At 45.8% G+C, this 20,604-nt stretch overlaps 1 protein-coding gene across 1 annotated transcript; it reads left to right on the top strand.

The window, feature by feature from the left end:
- The first annotated feature begins 216 nt into the window (after positions 1-216).
- LOC138663537 (oocyte zinc finger protein XlCOF29-like) lies at positions 217-17,229 on the top strand. The gene is made up of 6 exons (XM_069749778.1): positions 217-1,436; positions 1,566-1,745; positions 1,820-1,943; positions 2,027-2,124; positions 3,127-3,203; positions 17,091-17,229. The coding sequence occupies exons 1-5, from the start codon at positions 1,251-1,253 to the stop codon at positions 3,175-3,177; spliced, it is 639 nt and encodes a 212-aa protein (XP_069605879.1). The 5' UTR covers positions 217-1,250; the 3' UTR covers positions 3,178-3,203; positions 17,091-17,229.
- The last annotated feature ends 3,375 nt before the right edge of the window (positions 17,230-20,604 follow it).

Raw genomic sequence — 20,604 nt, forward strand, 5'->3', positions numbered from 1 at the left:
CTGCTCCAGGAAGACATCCAGGCCTCTCTTGAACCCCTCGACTGAGTTCGCCATCACCACCTCCTCAGGCAAGCAATTCCAGATTCTCACTGCCCTAACAGTAAAGAATCCTCTTCTATGTTGGTGGAAAAACCTTCTCTCCTCCAGACGCAAAGAATGCCCCCTTGTGCCCGTCACCTTCCTTGGTATAAACAGATCCTCAGCGAGATATTTGTATTGTCCTCTTATATACTTATACATGGTTATTAGATCGCCCCTCAGTCGTCTTTTTTTCTAGACTAAATAATCCTAATTTTGCTAATCTATCTGGGTATTGTAGTTCTCCCATCCCCTTTATTAATTTTGTTGCCCTCCTTTGTACTCTCTCTAGTTCCATTATATCCTTCCTGAGCACCGGTGCCCAAAACTGGACACAGTACTCCATGTGCGGTCTAACTAGTATAGTATCAGCTCTAATCCAATGGTGAGAGCGATTTACCCTGAAGAGTCACAGATTGTGGGGTTGTTATAAAATGTTATATTTAGGGGGTTTTGTGTTGTCTCCTTATAAGAATCACAATGGTTTTGTTCCTTTTCCGCTGATAGATACAAACGACCCAACTATGAAAGACAGGAACCAAGAAACATGTATTACTCTCATAGTACAGGGCCTCTACACAGTATAATGTTACCCCAGTACTGTGTTTTTGTTTTTTTTTGTGTAATATATGGAAGCCTACAGGAAAATGCCAAAAAAAAACCCTGTACATAGATATTATCATCAAATATCTCCTGTCTTGGTTCTTACAAAAAATCTTTCCTTAAAGCCTCAAACTTCTGTGTGTGAATCAGACCTGAGATCTAACGTCATAGAAGATTACAGTGTGGGGAAGACGGGAAACCTTCATATAGAGGCCGGTGGTGATGGAGTCAGTGACCGACTCTGGACAAATCTGTTTCTAGAGCCGTAGTATAAGATGAAGATGTCGTTCTCATCATGAAGTAGTTATTTCTCCTGTCACGTGTAATGAATATCTCCTGCAGTATTGCTAATGCCGATTCCAGTGTCGGTAAATGAGACGAGAATTAGCGTTATGGAAGATGAGTCAATGAGGAACGTATTCAGCTGCCGACTCCGAGGGAGAAACTGCTTGTTGTCTGTGGCCTAAACATATATAGGTTTTATTAGTAGATGTCAGGAAAAACTAAATAATGTAAAATAATAAATCTCCTCATATGTTTCCCTTATTATCTCCAGTAATTGTAGTATTATGATGTTACATCGGCTCATCTTCTTCTCATTCAGGTATCTACAATATCAGATCCTCTCAGTGAAGATCTTCCACAGAAGAGCATTTTTTTTGGCTTATCCATCAAAGATGAATATGGACAGAGACAAGATGGCGGAGAGGATATTACACCTCACCCTAGAGATCCTCTTCCGGCTTGCTGGAGAGGTGAGAAATTCTGATGACGTCACATTAAATCATTCTTATCTATCGGAATAACATATGGACAGAACTGGTGAGGTGAGGACTCTGGAAATGTCTGTAGTGAGATTTATTAATGTGTCTCTCCATAACCAGGATTACACAGTGGTGAAGAAGACCTCTAGTGGACGCTGTCAGGACCCTGTGTCGGAGGGATGGGGAAGACCCCTGAGCCCAATCACGGGGCCTCCACCTCTCCCCCTGATACATGAGGACATCAATGATCAGAAGATCCTGGAACTCGTCTACAAGATGATTGAGCTGCTGACTGGAGAGGTGACACTGCTGGGACATTATACAGTAGCGCCATGAAAGGATCGGGGGGATGACGGTATCGCTGTATGTGTCAGGTTCCTGTAAGGTGTCAGGATGTCGCCGTCTATTTCTCCATGGAGGAGTGGGAGTTTTTAGAAGGACACAAAGATCTGTACAAGGACGTCATGATGGAGGTTCCCCAGCCCCTCACATCACCAGGTAATAGACAGGACTAAATACACGCGGCCTATAATTATCTGTATGTAAAGAATGAATTCAGTCCCTGTATGTATTTCCTCCAGATCTGTCCAGTAAGAGGACAACACCAGAGAGATGTCCCCGTCCTCTTCTTCCACAGGACTGTAATCAAGAAGATCCCAATGTTGCTCAGGATCATCAGGTAGATGGAGAGAAGGTGTCATGAGATCTCCCCTATGATGTGTAGACGGTTGTGAAGGTTTTGTGCTCAGTCTTGTTTTATCTACTATATAATCGTCTAAGGGGCACTTCCGTCTGTTTGTCTGTCTGTCTGTTTGTCTGTCACGGAAATCCCGTGTCGCTGATTGGTCGCGGCCACCACAGCCCGGCCGAAAATTAGTCCCTCCCTACTTCGGTCCAGTCAGTGCCCGCTCCATACTCCCCTCCAGTCAGCGCTCACACAGGGTTAATGGCAGCATTAACGGACCACGTTATGCCGTGGTGTAACGCACTCCGTTAACGCTACTATTAACCCTGTGTGACCAACTTTTTACTATTGATGCTGCCTATGCAGCATCAATAGTAAAAAAATCTAATCTTAAAAATGACAAAAAAACTAAAAACCTGCTATTATCACCTTCCGTCGTCCGCCGATGCGCGCGCTGTTGCCGCCAGCTTCCGTTCCCAGAGATGCATTGCGAAATTACCCAGAAATGCATTGCGAAATTACCCAGAAGACTTGGCGGTCTCGCAAGACCGTTAAGTCATCTGGGTAATTTCGCAATGCATCTCTGGGAACGGAAGCTGGCGGCAGCAGCGCGCGCATCGTGACCGCTTCGCTGGACGCCGGAGGGTGAGTATATAACTATTTATTATTTTAATTATGACTTTTTTTAACAGGGATATGGTGCCCACACTGCTATATACTGCTTGGGCTGTTATATACTGCATGGCCTGTGTTATATACTGCGTGGCTGCTATATATATATATATATATATATATATATATATATATATATATATATATATATATATATATATATATATATATATATATATATTCTAGAATACCCGATGCGTTTGAATCGGGCCACCATCTAGTGTTTTATACTTGTGTAATGTGAACGGTGGAGATGGCAGGATTAGAGCTGATCATAGATGTGACTTCTCCATCTGTGTGTGACTTTTACAATATTTGTTTCAGTGTGAAGATCTGACCCATATTAATACTACAGAGACATGTGAGGGGCGATGAGCGGTGTAAAGAGGAGATTCCTACATGTGAGTAGTAACCACTAAGTACAGAGAAGTAAAGAAGTAGTTCAGTCATGTCACACTCGTGTGGTCTCAATTTTGCCTCTAGACCACAATAATCTCCCCCACCCAAAACTATCCAAATGACTTTGGGTATTGAAAGCTCTTCTCTATAGAACTTACAATCTGGGAAATCCACCTACCAACATAAATTAGGAGACACTGACCATTACCTGTCCAGGTCTGTGAACTACAAAACCAATTGCCCGCGTACATAGACTGACAGTTAGTGCTGACAAGTTAGAAAATCACTTTAAGAAAAATATTATGATGGTCCTGTAAGAGAAAGCGGAGGGTAATGATGCTGTTACATTTGTAAAGGCGATTCTGACATCCCAGTGTGGTCCTTCTCCCTCCTGTGGTACGGATGCCAACATGCTCAATATCCCGGCCAGTCGGCGATGTATCTGTTCCCTGTTGTGCCTTCCTGCTTCTCTAGGTCGGCATACACTCACTCCGATTCTTAAAGGGGCAGTGCTCGCACTTTGGGAGTGCCTCCAGCCAAAAGCTGGTAGGCATCAGGTACAGGTGCTTCTCACAAAATTGGAATATCATCAAAAAGTTAATTTATTTCAGTTCTTCAATACAAAAAGTGAAACTGATATATTTTATAGTCATTACAAATAGAGTGATGTATTTGAAGTGTTTATTTCTGTTAATGTTGATGATTATGGATTACAGCCAATGAAACCCCAAAAGCCATTATTTCAGTAAATTATAATAATTGACAAAAAACACTCACAAAGGCTTCCTAAGCTTTACAAAAGGTACCTTAGTCTGTTTCAGTAGCTCCACAATCATGGGGAAGACTGCTTACTTGACAGATGTCCATAAAGCAGTCACTGACACACTCCACTAGGCAGGTAAGCCCAAAAGGTCATTGCTATAGAAGCTGGCTGTTCACAGAGTGCTGTATCCAAGCATATTAATGGAAAGCTGAGTGGAAGGTAAAAGTGTGGTAGGAAAAGGTGCACAAGCAACCGGAATAACCGCAGCCTTGAAAGGATTAAGAAAAGGCCATTCAAAAATTTGGGGGAGATTCACAAGGAGTGGACTGCTGCTGGAGTCATTCCTTCAAGAGCCACCACACACAGACATATCAGGACATGGGCTACAATTGTCGCATTCCTTGTGTGAAGCTACTCCTGACCAATAGACAACGCCAGAAGCGTCTTACCTGGGCTAATGAGAAAAATAACTGGACTGTTGCTCAGTGGTCCAAGAAGTTGTTTTCAGATGAAAGTGAATTTTGCATTTCATTTGGCAATGAAGGTCCCAGAGTCTGCAGGAAGAGTGGAGAGGCCACAATCCAAGCTGCTTGAGGTCTAGTGTGAAGTTTCCACAATCGGTGATGGTTTAGGGACCAATGTCATCTGCTGGTGTAGGTCCACTGTGTTTTATCAAGACAAAAGTCAGCGCAGCCGTCTACCAGGAAATTTTAGAGCATTTCATGCTTCCCTCTGCAGACAAACTTTTTGGAGATGTAAATTTCATTCTCCAGCAGGACTTGGCCCCTGTCCACACTGCCAAAAGTACCAATACCTGGTTTAAAAATAACAGTATCACTCTGCTTGATTAGCCAGCAATCTCACCAGAATTTGTTTTATTTTACCAAGGGTAACAGGAGAAAATGGACCCCAAAAGTTGTTGTACAATTTGTCCTGAGTACGCCGATACCCCATATGTGAGGTTAAACCACTGTTTGGGCGCATGGCAGAGCTCGAAAGGGAAGGAGCGCCACTTAACTTTTCAAGGAAAATTGGCTGGAATTGAGATGGGACGCCATGTTGCTTTTGGAGAGCCACTAATGTGCCTAAACATTGAAACCCCCCACAAGTGACACCATTTTGAAAAGTAGACCCCCTAAGGAACTTATCTAGATGTGTGGTGAGCACTTTGACCCACCAAGTGCTTCACAGAAGTTTATAACGCAGAGCCGTGAAAATAAAAATTATTTTTTTTTTCCACAAAAATTATTATTTAGCCCCCAGACTTGTATTTTTCCAAGGGTAACAGGAGAAATTGGTCCCCAAAAGTTGTTGTCCAATTTGTCCTGAGTACGCTGATACCCCATATGTGGGGGGGAACCACCGTTTGGGTGCATGGCAGAGCTCGGAAGGGAAGGAGCGTCATTTGGAATGCAGACTTGGATGGATTGGTCTGCAGGCCTCACGTTGCATTTGCAGAGCCCCTGATGTACCTAAACAGTAGAAATCCCCCCACAAGTGACCCCCATATTGGAAACTAGACCCCCCAAGGAACTTATCTAGATGTGTTGTGAGAACTTTGAACCCCCAAGTGTTTCACTACAATTTATAACGCAGAGCCGTGAAAATAAAAAAATCTTTTTTTTTCCCTCAAAAATGTTTTTTTTAGCCCCCCAAATTTTTATTTTCCCAAGGGTAACAAGAGAAATTGGACTCCAAACGTTGTTGTCCTATTTGTCCTGAGTACGATGATATCCCATATGTTGGGGTAAACCCCTGTTTGGGCACACAGGAGAGCTCGGAAGGGAAGGAGCACTGTTTTACTTTTTCAACGCAGAATTGGCTGGAATTGAGATCGGATGACATGTCGCGTTTGGAGAGCCCCTGATGTGCCTAAACAGTGGAAACCCCCCAATTCTAACTGAAACCTTATCCCAAACACACCCCTAACCCTAATCCCAACTCTAATCACACCCCTAACCTAGCTTTTTTTGAGGAATTGTGGCAAACAGAAAAAAGGAAATTTGGTGTTCTTGTTTTGTTTCTGTTTACGGTGTTTACTGATCATCGGGTTAATTGTTTTTATATTTTGATAGATTGGACTTTTCTGAGCCAGCAATACCAAATATGTGTTTTTTTTATTTTTTTTATTTTTTAAATAGATTTACTTTCAATGGGATAAAAAGTGGGTGATTTGAACTTTTAGGCATTTTTTTAACTTTTTTTTTTTTTTTTTTTAACCTTTCACTGGTACAGTTAGCCCCCTTAGAGGACATGAAGATGTGATCATCCGATCGCATGTGCTGTTATATACAGTGATGCCACAGCTTCATTGCATTTAGCAGAAATCACGGTGTCCTTTAAAGCCCAGCCACAGGAAGAAGACCCCTGGCTGTCATGACAACCCATCAGCGACCCACGATCACATCATGGGCGCCAATGTGTGAGAGAATGATGCGCACGCACGTTGGCATGTGTTATATGCTGCTGTCAGAGATTGACACTGGCATATAACACGCGCCATACATGTAAGGCGGATGTCGTAAAGGTGTTAATTACCTGAGGACCCCCTTCACCACTGTCACCCAATATCCTGTGTGCCCCCTCCCCCACTTTCACCTCTATTTTCCTGTGGGCCCCCTCACCCACTGTCACTTAATATTCTGTTGCCCCCTCCCCCACTATTTCACCTCTAATTTCCTATGAGCCTGCTCAGAGAGGGAAAGGGGAGCTACAGTAAAATAGAGGTGGTTGACACAATGGGGGAGGGGGCTTACAAGAAAATTAGAATATCACTGTGGGCCCCCTACCCTGTGTCACCTTTAGGATGCATGGGAACCCCTCCCCTAACTGCCTCTATGGCCGGAGATCTACTCTGGGTGCAGGCATCATATACCGTATATACTCGAGTATAAGCCGAGATTTTCAGCCCAAATTTTTGGGCTGAAAGTGCCCCTCTCGGCTTATACTCGAGTCAAGGTGGGTGGCAGGGTCGGCGGGTGAGGGGGTGAGGGCGCTGAGGCATACTTGCCTAGTCCCAGCGATCCTGGCGCTGTCCCTGCCATCCCACGGTCTTCTGTGCTGCAGCTTCTTCCCCTCTTCAGCGGTCACGTGGGACCGCTCATTACAGAAATGAATAGGCGGCTCCACCTCCCATAGGGGTGGAGCCGCCTATTCATTTCTCTAATCAGCGCTGCCGGTGACCGCTGATTAGAGAAAGAAGCTGCGGCACCGAAGACCAGCTGTGACAGGCAGGGGGAGCCGGACGTCGGGACCAGGTAAGTATGTAATAGTCACCTGTCCGCGTTCCAGGCGCCGCTCCATCTTCCCGGCGCCTCCATCTTCCCGGCGTCTCTGCGCTCTGACTGTTCAGGTCAGAGGGCGCGATGACGCATATAGTGTGCGCGGCGCCCTCTGCCTGATCAGTCAGAGCGGAGACGCCGGGACGAGACGCCGGAACGAGACGCCGGGAGCTGCAATCAAGAGAGGTGAGTATGGCTTTTTTTTTTTTTTTTTTACTGCAGCGGCAATGGCACAGCTTTATATAGGGAACTATGAACGGTGCAGAGCACTATATGGCAGAGCTATAGGGAAATAATGAATGGTGCAGAGCACTATATGGGGCACAGCTATAGGGAACAATGAACGGTGCAGAGCACTATATGGGGCACAGCTATAGGGAACAATGAACGGTGCAGAGCACTATATGGGGCACAGCTATAGGGAACAATGAACGGTGCAGAGCACTATATGGGGCACAGCTATAGGGAACAATGAACGGTGCAGAGCACTATATGGGGCACAGCTATAGGGAAATAATGAATGGTGCAGAGCACTATATGGGGCACAGCTATAGGGAACAATGAACGGTGCAGAGCACTATATGGGGCACAGCTATAGGGAACAATGAACGGTGCAGAGCACTATATGGGGCACAGCTATAGGGAACAATGAACGGTGCAGAGCACTATATGGGGCACAGCTATAGGGAACAATGAACGGTGCAGAGCACTATATGGGGCACAGCTATAGGGAAATAATGAATGGTGCAGAGCACTATATGGGGCACAGCTATAGGGAACAATGAACGGTGCAGAGCACTATATGGGGCACAGCTATAGGGAACAATGAACGGTGCAGAGCACTATATGGGGCATAGCTATAGGGAAATAATGAACGGTGCAGAGCACTATATGGGGCACAGCTATAGGGAACAATGAACGGTGCAGAGCACTATATGGGGCATAGCTATAGGGAAATAATGAACGGTGCAGAGCACTGTATGGGGCACAGCTATAGGGACAATCATGAATGGTGCAGAGCACTATGTGGGGCACAGCTATGGGGCAATAATGAACATGCAGAGCACTATATGGCACAGCTATGGGGCAAGAATGATCTATTTTTATTTTTTGAAATTCACCGGTAAATGCTGCATTTCCACCCTAGGCTTATTCTCGAGTCAATAAGTTTTCCCAGTTTTTTGTGGCAAAATTAGGGGGGTCGGCTTATACTTGAGTATATACGGTAGTTATTTACACAGTCACACTGACTGCAGCCATCCCTCTGCTCCTCTGCACAATATATGGCCATGCCATGTGCTGCTTGAGTAGGACAGCTGACCAATTACAGCACAGCTCCTTGCCTGAGCTGTGCTGTGAGGTCACACAAAGAAAACTAACGCTGATTGGCTGAATTGCAGCCAATCAGTGTTTACGCTGCTGCCCAGGGCTTTGTGGAAGAGGAGCAGAGAGACGCAGCACAGGAAACAGGTGACTGCGGCCGGTCAGCTGTTGTGTGCGCGTCTCCTCTGACTCGGCCTCACAGTCAGCTGTTCCTCCGACTGTGCTGGCTGAAGTGAGGGTCGGCACTCTGCACCCACAGCTCTCCTGGCAGAGTAATAGAAGCAGGCAGCGGGTGATGTGAAGGAGCTGCACCTGAACTTCCCATCACCTGTGCAGTCTGCCAGCCGGTGCCGACTATACAATAAAGTGCGCACTGCTGGACACACGCTATGAGCATGCAGGGCAGGCACAAATGAAGGAGGCAGCAGCTGGGGGCGGGGCCCACTGGAGGATTCTCCGGTGTCCCAGTCCAACCCTGTTCAGAAGTGCCGGTAATGCCATGAAATGCACCATTTAACTGAACCTATCTACAACCACCAAAACCACCATCTTGGCTGCCTATACCGGAAGGTCAGTAATAAAATCCATGGACTAGTGTGTCCATGGTCTACTAGGAATAGGTAGTGGAATAAGGCTACTTTCACACTAGCGTCGGAATCTCCCCGTCGCAGTGCGTCGGGCCGAGATTCCGACGCTAGCGTTTGATGCGGTGCACAATGGGTGCAGCTGATGCATTTCTCCAGCGCATCCGCTGCCCCATTGTGAGGTGCGGGGAGGTGGGGGCGGAGTTCCGGCCGTGCATGCGTGGTCGGAAAAAGCGGTCCGTCAGGAGCAAAAAACGTTACATTTAACGTTTGTTGCTCCCGGCTGTCTGCCACAACACGGCGCAACCGTCGCCAGACGTCGCAATGCATCGGTAATGTAACTTTATGGGGCAAAAACGCATCCTGCAAACAACTTTGCAGGATGCGTTTTTTGCCATAAACGACGCATTGCAACGTCTGGCAAAAAACGCCAGTGTGAAAGTAGCCTAAGAGAACCAGAAAAACAGGTATGCGATACTTCAGAACGCGCGCAAACACTGCTAGCAGACACCTGTTCAACCATGGCCACCAAAAACTATGATAATGGAGGTCTGCGGTTGCCTTACCCACTGGATGACCAGCAAGCACGGAGTTACGATGTTCCTATATAGCTTTATCCGCAAATTATATGGTACAAATAATCTCCCTGAAAGGCAGGAGCATACCCCTGAGCCCCCAACACCTCTCCCTCCAGGTCAGGGTACAAGGCTGTAATAACTACTCCCTTCTGTAGAATTGAGACTAGAGTTCTCATGATCACCACCACCAAGTAAGCTATGGGACAAAGCATTAGCCTTGGTGTTTTTAACTCCTGGATGAAAGTGACCACAAATTTTAATCTAGTAAATAACAGTGACCAAAATGATGGAAAGAGAAAAATATGGCGAAGGTGTGGTACAGCTCATGATCCAAAGCATACCACATCATCTGTAAAACATGGCAGAGGCAGTGTGATGGCTTGGGCATGCATGGCTGCCAGTGGCACTGGGTCACTAGTGTTTATTGATGATGTGACACAGGACAGAAGCAGCCGAATGAATTCTGAGGTATTCAGAGCCATACTGTGTGCCCAGATCCAGCCAAATGCAGCCAAACTGATTGGTCGTCGTTTCATGCTACAGATGGACAATGACCCAAAACATAAAGCCAAAGCAACCCAGGAGTTTATTAAAGCAAAGAAGTGGAATATTCTTGAATGGCCAAGTCAGTCACCTGATCTCAACCCAATTGAGCGTGCATTTCACTTGTTAAAGATTAAACTTCAGACAGAAAGGCCCACAAACAAACCAACTGAAAACCACCGCAGTGAAGGCCTGGCAGAGCATCAAAAAGGAGGAAACACAGCGTCTGGTGATGTCCATGAGTTCAAGACTTCAGGCAGTCATTGCCAACAAAGGGTTTTCAACCAAGTACTAAAAATGAACATTTTATTTTAAAATTATTGAATCTGTCCAATTACTTTTGGTCCCTTCAAAAACAGGGTGGCACAAGTTAGGGAGCTGAAACTCCTTAACCCTTCATCCAATTTTAATGTGGATACCTTCAAATGAAAGCTGAAAGTCTGAACTTCAACTGCATCTGAATTGTTTTGTTTAAAATTCATTGTGGCAATGACTATGACCAAAATTAGAAAAATGTTGTCTCTGTCCAAATATATATGGACCTAACTGTATAAAATGCACAAAGCAGTAATAGTTTATATGTAATACCTGAAGAAGACTCATAAGAGTTGAAACGCGTTGTATGCTGTATTCACTTTGTTTTGGAGTATATCATCATATCCTACCTACTGATGCGCACACCACCTGGAGAATAGCTACATAAGAAGAGGAGTCAGGTAGCCGAGTCAGAACCTGGAGGGCAGAGAAAATACAAAATCAAAAGATGGAAGATAAGTCAGCAAGAAGTTCGGGTTTACAACAGGAAACAAACAAGCCGGGAGCTGAGCATAGAGGACTGAACTAGAAGAGAACAAGACTGTATCTGGCAGCTTCCGTCAATATGCTTTGAGCTTTAGTATGGTGTGGTGCTTTCCAATTGGCTTAAGTAGGGAGCAGATAATTTCCGTTGACAGCACACAAACTCAAGCTGTCAGACTGGATGGTATTACTGGTCCCAGGCACCCCAATCTTGGTGGCTGGACAGAGCCTGCACAGTCCAGAGCTTCTGGTTCTGATGTCTCCTTCATCACCAGTGCTGCCTGCAGAATAAATAAGAACGCTCTTGGTACCAAAAGCAGATGTCATGAGAGCAGATCCCAGAGGAGATGGACACAGCATATGCAGAAGCCATAACACAACTACATGGCAGAAATCCAGAGCAGTAGAAACCCCATAAAGTGACTCCATTTTGGAAATTATAACTTTTATTGAATTAATCTATAGGAGTAGTGACTATTTTGACTCCCAAAGACATTTTCTGGAAATTAGCACGCAGTGGATGTGGAAGAGTGAAAATTGCACATTTGCCATTTTATTGCTCAACACACAGTTCCTAGATTGTGCTCCAGGAGACACTCACGCCATAAGTTAAGTGGGTTCATCTCACGATAGTAATGCCAATTACATGGATGCTAGATATGGTTTGGGCACACTGCAAGGCTCAGAAGCGAAAGGGAGATTTGACTTTGGGAGAGCAGATGTTGCTGAATTGGTTTATTGAAGAAATGTTACTATTCAAGAGCCTTTCAGCCACTAATAAAGTGGGAACCCATTTTCTCCTTCGCGTCATTGGGGGGACACAGACCATGGGTTGTATGATGCTTGCCACTAGGAGGCTGACACTAAGTTAGCACAAAAAAGTTAGCTCCTCCTCTGCAGTATACACCCTCGTGCTGGCTCCCAGAGAACTTGTTCTTACTTAATGTCCGTAGGCGGCACAAGGACGGGTGTGCTATTCAGACCAAAAACTCTTCATTATTTTACATTTTTACAATTTTTACATTTTTTAGTTTTTACAATGGACGAAGGGGCGAAGGATTCCTTTCAAGGCTCCAATCTCCCCGAACCATCAACAGGCGAGCACGGGAGAGTGTCGCCTCTCCGTATCCTCCCCTGCGATGTGGGATGCCACGCCTGAGCTAATTTAGGGGCGACTGGTCCCTTCAAGGGCACCGATCTCCCCACACCTTCAATGGATGAGCACACGGAGTGTCGTCTCCACGTATCCTCTTCCGCAGCCAGGCCTATTGCCGGACATTCAGCCCTGTCCCATCATAGGGGATTAATCCCTTGGTTGTACAGTGGCCCACCTCGTGGTGTCCGAGCAGCCCCCACTGCACCACCACTGTTAAAGCGGATCCTACAAGGAAGCGGATGGTCCCTCTCCACCTCCCTTCTAAAGGGATGGTGGATTAAGGGTTTTCCCCCCTATCCCTGCACCGTCCAAACGAGCAGCAGCACAGGAGGACCTGCAGCAAGCTGCCTTACATGCCACCCGGTAGCCTCTCCGGGTAAGTGCTGGGGCTGGAGGGCTCCTTTTAGGTGGTCTGGAGTGGTGCTGGGTAATGGGGACCCATTCTCATTGCGGGAGGCGCAAATCAGCTCCCTCCTGCATTGGTGCCGGCCAGAGCTGCAAATGTAGTCCCTGGCTTCGGCCCTGTTCTAGGCCGCAACCCCTGACTCCGCCCATGACACGATGCGGAGGCTCCGCCCACCGGTCCTTGTGCTTCTCGCGCAGCATGAGAAGCGCCTCTGAAATCTCGGGGGCCATCTTTCTCCCCCCAGACCACCTCAGCACACTCTTTCTGCCATCAGGACAGAGGGAGCAGGTGTCGCGCAAGGTCCACGCAGTCGGAATAACACAGGAGGAGCAGGGACACAGACCTGGGTAAGGGAGCGCTGCATTTTACAGACATGATCCTCCTCCCTGCTGTAACCCCTTCTTTTCTCCGCAGTACCCCTTCTCAGCAGCCCTTAATATTATAGGGCCACATAGGCTGGGACATGGTGTACCCTTCTAAGGCATCAAAAAATTCTAACAAGACTTTGGCTATGTTCTTTACTTCATGCTCCTCAAGAGAATCTGAGTTTCCTGAGGCTCAGAGTTTGCAGTTCTGCAATGCATGTGACCCCAACTGCACTCAGGAGCCCTCCGCCGCCACCGAGCCCAGTGTACCTTGTTCCCCTGAGTGGGCTTCGTCACTGTCTCAATCCATGGCTTCAGGGGACCCGGAGCGCTTGCAGGACTGATGTAGTTGGATCCTACCCAAGCCAGGAGCAGTGTGTTAGCAGGGGCCGAAAGCACTCTAGAAGCCGTTAGGCAGCTAGAAATTGGATCTGTAGCACGTTTCCTAAGCAGACACGTTTCTCGCTCTCCAGATTTCAGTAGCGAATGTGAATCTGATGGTTCCTCAGATCCGGATTCCCCAGACTTTCAGAAGACAGTTGATTCGCTTATTGAGGCAGTCAACCAGGCTTTAAAGGTTGAGGAAGATTCCAGCTTTGCTCTGGATCAGACCATATCCTTTAAGAAATCTAAACGCTCTCATAAGGCATTTGTAATTCACCCTGAATTTAGAGTCCTAGTTAATAGGCACAAAGAGCGCCCGGATAAATGCTTTACAGGACAAAGGCCTCTTGAAGCCAAGTATCTTTTTTCAGCTGACCTGAAAAAGGATTGGGCGGAATCTCTGGAGGTAGATACCCCAGTATCCCACCTAGCATCCAAAACTCTCCTGTCCATGCCAGATGGCTCATCCATCAAAAATCCCATGGACCGTCAGATGGCGTCATTGTCCCCTTCCCAGAAAGCGAAAGGTTTCAGGGTTTCTATTCAAACCTTTTCGTCATCCCAAAGAAGGACGGAAACGTGAGACCCATACTAGACCTCAAACTTCTAATCAAGTTTGTCAAGGTTCTTCATTTCCGCATGAAATCTCTGCTTTCAGTTATCACTTCCTGGAAAAAGAGGAATTCTTGGCCTCAATTGACATCCAAGACGCTTACTTGCATATTCAAATTTTTCCCCCTCACCAGAGATTCCTGCGCTTTGTCATTCGCGATCAGCATTTCCAATTCATGGTCATGCCCTTTGACCTTGCTACTGCCCCCAGAGTGTTCACAAAGGTCATGGTGACCGTTCTGCCCTATCTGGATGACCTGTTGATCAAAGACCTGATGATCAAAGGTCGGTCATTCCATGACTGCGTGGAGTCTTTCTGCATTACTTGCTATACCCTTTCTTGCCGGGGCAGGCTGATAAACTTAAGCAAATCCTCCCTAGGAATGCTCTGGACTCATCTCTGGGGTTGGTAATTCTCCCTCCATACAAAGTCTTAGCCCTTCAACAAGGAGCCCGAGCACTTCGTCAGTCTTGCCCTCACTCCATCCAGTTTGCAATGAGGGTACTAGGACAGATGGTGGCAGCTTGGGACAGAAACCCTTTCTTCCCTGACCGAATGTGTCGCTTATCCCTGCAGGTCAGACACTCGGGTGGTGGACAGCCTTTCGGGCTGGGGAGCAGTCTTCCGCCACCATACTGCTCAGCGTTGCTGGTCAATTCAGGAATCAAAGCTACCGATCAACTTTCTGGAGATCCGTGCTATTCAACTGGCCCTGCAACACTTCCATCATCTTTTGGTGAGTTACCCCATCCGTAACCAATCAGACAACGCCACGGCTGTGGCATGCATCAATCACGAAGGGGATACCCACAGCAGGGCTGCCATGTCCAAGGTAACTCATCTCCTTCGCTGGGCAGAGAACAACTACTCTGTGATCTCAGTGGTGCACATTCCAGGAGTGGAAAACTAGACGGCGGACTTCCTCAGCCATCAGGATCTCACTTCGGGGGAGTGGGAGCTCCATCCAGAAGTCTTTAACCAGAACGGTCTTCGCTGGGGGATCCCAGATGTGGACTTCATGGCGTCCAGACTGAATGCCAAGGTTCCCCATTTTATAGCGAGGTCTCGTGATCCAAGAGCCATCAGTGTCAATGCTCTGGTTCTTTCATGGCACCAATTCCGCTTTCTGTACATTTTTCCTCCTCTACCATTACTCCCCAGAGTAATCGAGAAAATCCAGGCAGAAGGAGTACCAGTGATCCTGGTTGCTCCCGATTGCCCTCGCCGCGCGTGGTTCGCAGAGTTGGTACGCCGACATTCCCTGGAGACTGCTGGATCGGCCAGATCTGCTCTCCCAGGGCCCCATCTACCACCAGAACTCAGGGGCCCTGTGTTTAACGGCGTGGCCATTGAATCCTGGGCCCAGGCAGAGTTTTCTCAACAGGTCATTTCCACCATGGTTAGTGCCCGTAAGCTCTCATCGGTGCGCATCTATCATCGTAACTGGAAGACATTTTTTGCTTGGTGCAAGAATTGTGGTCTTTCTACTCTCGTCTTCTCAATTCCCACCATTTTAGAGTTCCTACAGGCCGGACTGGACTCTGGGCCGGCACTCTGCTCTTTCAAGGGCCAAATCTCTGCTCTGTCGGTTTTATTTCAGAGACGCATCACAAAATGACTTCAGGTTAAGACTTTTCTTTAGGGAGTGTTACATGTCGTTCCTTTCTATCGTATGCCTTTAGAGCCTTGGGACTTCAACTTGGTTCTAAGTGCCCTTCAGGAACCTCCCTTTGAACTGCTTCCGGACATTTTGCTGGTCTTTCTGCCATGGAAGGTTGCCTTCCTTGTGGCGATCACATCGATCAGAACGGTTTCGGAATTAGCCGCCTTATCCTGCTGGGCACCTTTCCTTATCTTGAATCGGGAAAAGATTGTCCTCAAGCCGTCGCCGTCCTTTTTGCCAAAGGTCGTTTTGTCCTTCCATCTTAATGAGGACATTGTTCTTCCTTCCTTTTGTCCGGACCCTATTCGCAGAGTTGAAAAAGCTCTCCACACTCTGGACCTGGTTAGAGCTCTGCAAAGGTACGTCTCAAGGACAGCATCCTTCAGAGGAACAGATGCTCTGTTCATTCTCCCGGGAGGTCACAGGAAGGGTCTTGCAGCTTCTAAAGCCACGATAGCCAGGTGGATTCATTCTACCACCAGGAGTCATACCGAGTCATAAGTCAGCCCATCCCAACAGGGATCAGAGCACACTCCACTTGGGGGGGGGGGGGCTTTTTGGGCCATTTGGCAACAGGCGACGGCGGAGCAGGTCTGTAAAGCTGTGACTTGGTCTAGTTTACATACCTTCGCAAAGCACTATAATGTTCACTCTCCGGCTTTAGCGGATGCGAGCCTGGGCAGAAAAATTCTGCAGGCAGCGGTGGCACACATTTAGGCAGATGGTTGCATGAAGCCTAATCCTTTGTGTTGTTTTCCCACCCAGGGACTGCTTTGGGACGTCCCATGTTCTGTGTCCTCCCCAATGAGGCGAAGGAGAAACAGGGATTTTTGTGTACTTGCCGTAAAATCCTTTTCCCCGAGCCACTCATTGGGGGACATGGCACCCTCCCTATCGGCTTATACGGCTTTTGCCTGTTCTTTTAAGTTGACATGTTGTACTCTTCTTCTTTGTTGTTACTATTTGGTCCTACTGCTTTTGCAACGAACTGGTTCTCTGGGAGCCAGCACAAGAGTGTATACTGCAGAGGAAGAGCTAACTTTTTTTGTGTTAAATTAGTGTCCGCCTCCAAATGGCAAGCAGCATACAACCCATGCTCTGTGTCCCCCAATGAGTGGCTTGGAGAAAAGGATTTTACGGTAAGTACACAAAAATCCCGGTTTTTTATTGACAGATGACATATCTGAGGTGGGGAATTATTTTTTGTGGGATAAGTAGAAGTTTTTATTGGTATTATTTTTGAGTACATAATATGTTTTTTTTATTGCATGTTTAGGTTTCTGTTACACTGCAAATTCTCAATGTCTATAGGAATAATTCAATATTTTTACATAACTTGCTATTTTTACTAATTGTTTAACTATGAATGTTAAAAATCATAAAATTCGAAGACTTTTTATTCAAAAATCATAATTTATTTTATTCTTTGCAGATCACTGTACCAGGAGATCAAAGCAACAGCTTGCAGCCTCAATTTTTAAATCAAATCATCTTGAAATTCCACAGGATATTACTGAAGTGAATTCCATTACTCCAGATTTATCATCCCTTCACAGCAAAGTTTTGTCATCTGATTCTTTAAAACAGGTCCCATCTTTTGATTCATTACCAACTACTAAGGAAAATCAAAGTCGCAAAATAAGCATTAAAAAGCAAAATGCTCCTAAAGCGAAGAATCAATTTTCACGTTCAGAACATGGAAATCATTTTATCCTTGAAAATTTTTTTGTTAAACATGAAAACAATCACACAGTGGAGAATAGAGTTTCTTGTTCCACGTTTGAGAAATGTTTTAACCAGAAATCAGATATTGTTAGACACCAGAGAAATCACACAAGGGAGAAGAAATTTTCATGTTCAGAATGTGGTAAATGTTTTATACGCAGATCAAGTTTGGTTAAGCACCAGAGAAATCACACAGGGGTGAAACCTTTTTCCTGTTCAGAATGTGGGAAATGTTTTAAACACAAAGGGGATCTTGTTATACACCAGAGAATTCACACAGGGGAGAAGCCTTTTTCTTGTTCAGAATGTGAGAAATGTTTCTGTGCTAAATCACATTTGGTTAGTCACCAGAGAAGTCATACAGGGGAGAAGCCTTTTTCCTGTTCAGAATGTGGGAAATGTTTTACTCAGCGATGTAATCTTGTTATACACTATAGAACTCACACAGGGGAAAAGCCTTTTTCCTGTTCAGAATGTGGGAAATGTTTTAAACGGAAATCAGATTTGGTTAACCACCACATAACCCACAAAGGGGAAAAGCCTTTTTCCTGTTCAGAATGTGGGAAATATTTTACACAGAAATCAAATTATGTTCAGCACCAGAGAATTCACACAGGGCAGAAGCCTTTTTCTTGTTCCGAATGTGAGAAATGTTTTTACCATAAATGCGATTTGGTTAGGCACCAGAGAAGTCACACAGGGGAGAAGCCTTTTTCCTGTTCAGAATGTGGGAAATGTTTTAACTACAAATCAAATCTTAAAAGCCACCAGAGAATACACACTGTATAGAAGCCTTTTTCCTGTTCAGAATGTGAAAAATGTTTTGCTAAGAAATCATCTCATAGTCACCAGAGCAGTCACACAGGTGAGAAACCTTTTTCATGTTCAGAATGTTGATAATGCTTTAACCGAAAATTGTATTTTCTAAAAGGGTTTTTCCACTACTTGGACAACCCCTTGTTATTCCTCTTGTTGGCTCTCATTAAAATAAAAACACTCCTACTAAGCTCCCATGCCGATGCTCACGTGAGGTTCTTGATTAAACGAGCTTTGAGCTGTGGCTGCTCTCAGACTTCCTTTTATTGTTCGATTTGTCCAAAGGAGGGGACAGTGATACCAGCACAGGGCTCGCATGATTTTACAACCTCACATGAGCCCCGGGTATGCAAGTCCTGACACTGCTGTAATGGCGCATGACTGAGAGGTGAAGATAAATGTTTTTATTTTAACTGGACCAAACATGAGAAATAAGAAGGGTTTGAGCAAGTGTGGACAATCCCTTTAAATATCAAAAATCCTGAGGGCTTGCCAATGGCGGGATAGGATGCAGAGAGACAAAGCTCCGGCGTGCACCCGGCATACATAACCTTCAGAGACATAATACTGACCCCAATAAACTCAGGATGGTGCGGGGGAAAAGGTCGTCATTGGTCTCGGTGCCTTTGAACAGAGATGGTGGTGAAATCGCTCATTTTCTGGAACATTCCATGCACCAGCAGGCCGGGGACAAAACTGCCAAGATGGTACCGGCCAGTGTTTCACACGCGCAGTAGGGGAGCTAGATGGAGACCTGGGACAATAGAGGCGGCAGGTACTGGGCAGAAGAAGGGAGGGGGTGCCATAGGAGAAGACCCTGACCAGGAACTCATCCTACCCCGACATGGGGAGGGAGCCCAGCGTCCTGTCCACCATAACAGGCGCTCATCACCGTCTTCATCCTCCCGCACTGTTCCTTCTGGGGGCGGTTTAGTATCTGCGACATCCCTGATGGATGAGGACTGGGATTGGAAAGCCCATATTAGAGCCATACCAACTAAACAAGAGATGGATGTCATGCTAAGTAAATTGGAGGCATCCCATAAGCAGGATATGGGCTCTCTGAGAGGAGATTCAACAAATTGGGCACCGTATTGCTGATATGGAAGTCAAACCGGAGCAGCTTTATCAGCATTTGCACTCACATCACCAAGTCCTACAGGATCATTCATTACAGATAAATGCTATCCTTACTCATTTGGATGATATTGAAAATAGACGTAGACGCAATAACCTACGCATACGTGGTCTCAGTGAGGAAGTGGAACCTATACATCTGGAAAAATGGGCCCAGAAATTTTTTGAGGACATTCTAAAACATAAGGGACGAGATAGGATTGAAATAGATCGTATACATCGGGCTCTGGGACCAAAACCCACTGATCCAGCCAGACCTAGAGATGTAGGATCCACTTTTATAAGGAAAAAGAGGCAATTCTGAAAGGAATTAGAGACAAAGGCTCCCTGTCCTATAAAGATTCTCCTCTCATTGTGTTACCAGACTTGTCTCGCAGAACATTACAGCTCCGCTGAGCACTGAAACCTTTATTAAAGGTGCTTATAGATAATGATATCCAGTATCGCTGGGGCTACCCATTCCAACTTATAGTTAAGAAAAGGGGAAAGATGGCTATCTTTCGCCACATGGGAGACCTTCCAAAGTTTCTTGAAATATTGGAAATTCCTAAGATAAGACTACCGGATTGGCCAGTACTAAACAACTTGAGGCCCCTGCCTACCATGGAACAGTGGCAGTCGGTCCATGCGAGGCCGGGGCAGACAGGGAATGGTCGTTCATCGACAGTGCCATGTATGTGGAAGGAACAATTGGAAACTTACGTCTCATCTGATAGAGACGCTTCTTCGAAGATCCAACTCCCAATAATAGTGGAGATTTAACATTGATAATAATGGTTTTGTCTGCTTTGTCTTTGGGGGGATTGATAGTTTACTCCGGCAATATATAATATTCGATTTGTAATCTGTTTATGGATTCGATTTAAAGAGGCTACAACTCTGGATAACTCAAGGTACATTGCCCCGTCTCCAATAGTGGAAAATTTGTCAGGCCTTAGGTTACTGAAGTCCTATTACTATACCTGTACTGATCTCAGATCTTTTCTTTCTTTTTCTTAATATTCTCTTTTACTCTTTACTCTCTTTTGCTTGCCCATTTGCCCATTTTACCTCTTCGCATGATATATCCATCTAGAACATATATATTGTTGTAGGATCAACCTTGGTGGTGGCGGTATTGCTGATGAGGAGGAGAAGGGTTGAATGTTTTTTTTCTCCTTTTGTCTTTCTTAATGTGAATGTGCATATTACTTTTTTGCTCAATAAAAATATATTGAACAATAAATATCAAAAATCCCGCCCAGAGAGAAGTCATTATCATACCTAGA

Source organism: Ranitomeya imitator, chromosome 2, assembly GCF_032444005.1.
Source record: "Ranitomeya imitator isolate aRanImi1 chromosome 2, aRanImi1.pri, whole genome shotgun sequence".
Taxonomy (NCBI): domain Eukaryota; kingdom Metazoa; phylum Chordata; class Amphibia; order Anura; family Dendrobatidae; genus Ranitomeya; species Ranitomeya imitator.

Excerpts from the sequence above, each read along its gene's own strand:
- LOC138663537 (XM_069749778.1), top strand. The coding sequence starts at position 1,251 with ATGATGTTACATCGGCTCATCTTCTTCTCATTCAGGTATCTACAATAT. Across the intron at positions 1,437-1,565 it reads TCTTCCGGCTTGCTGGAGAG|GATTACACAGTGGTGAAGAA; the intron begins GTGAGAAATTCT and ends CTCCATAACCAG. Across the intron at positions 1,746-1,819 it reads TTGAGCTGCTGACTGGAGAG|GTTCCTGTAAGGTGTCAGGA; the intron begins GTGACACTGCTG and ends TGTATGTGTCAG.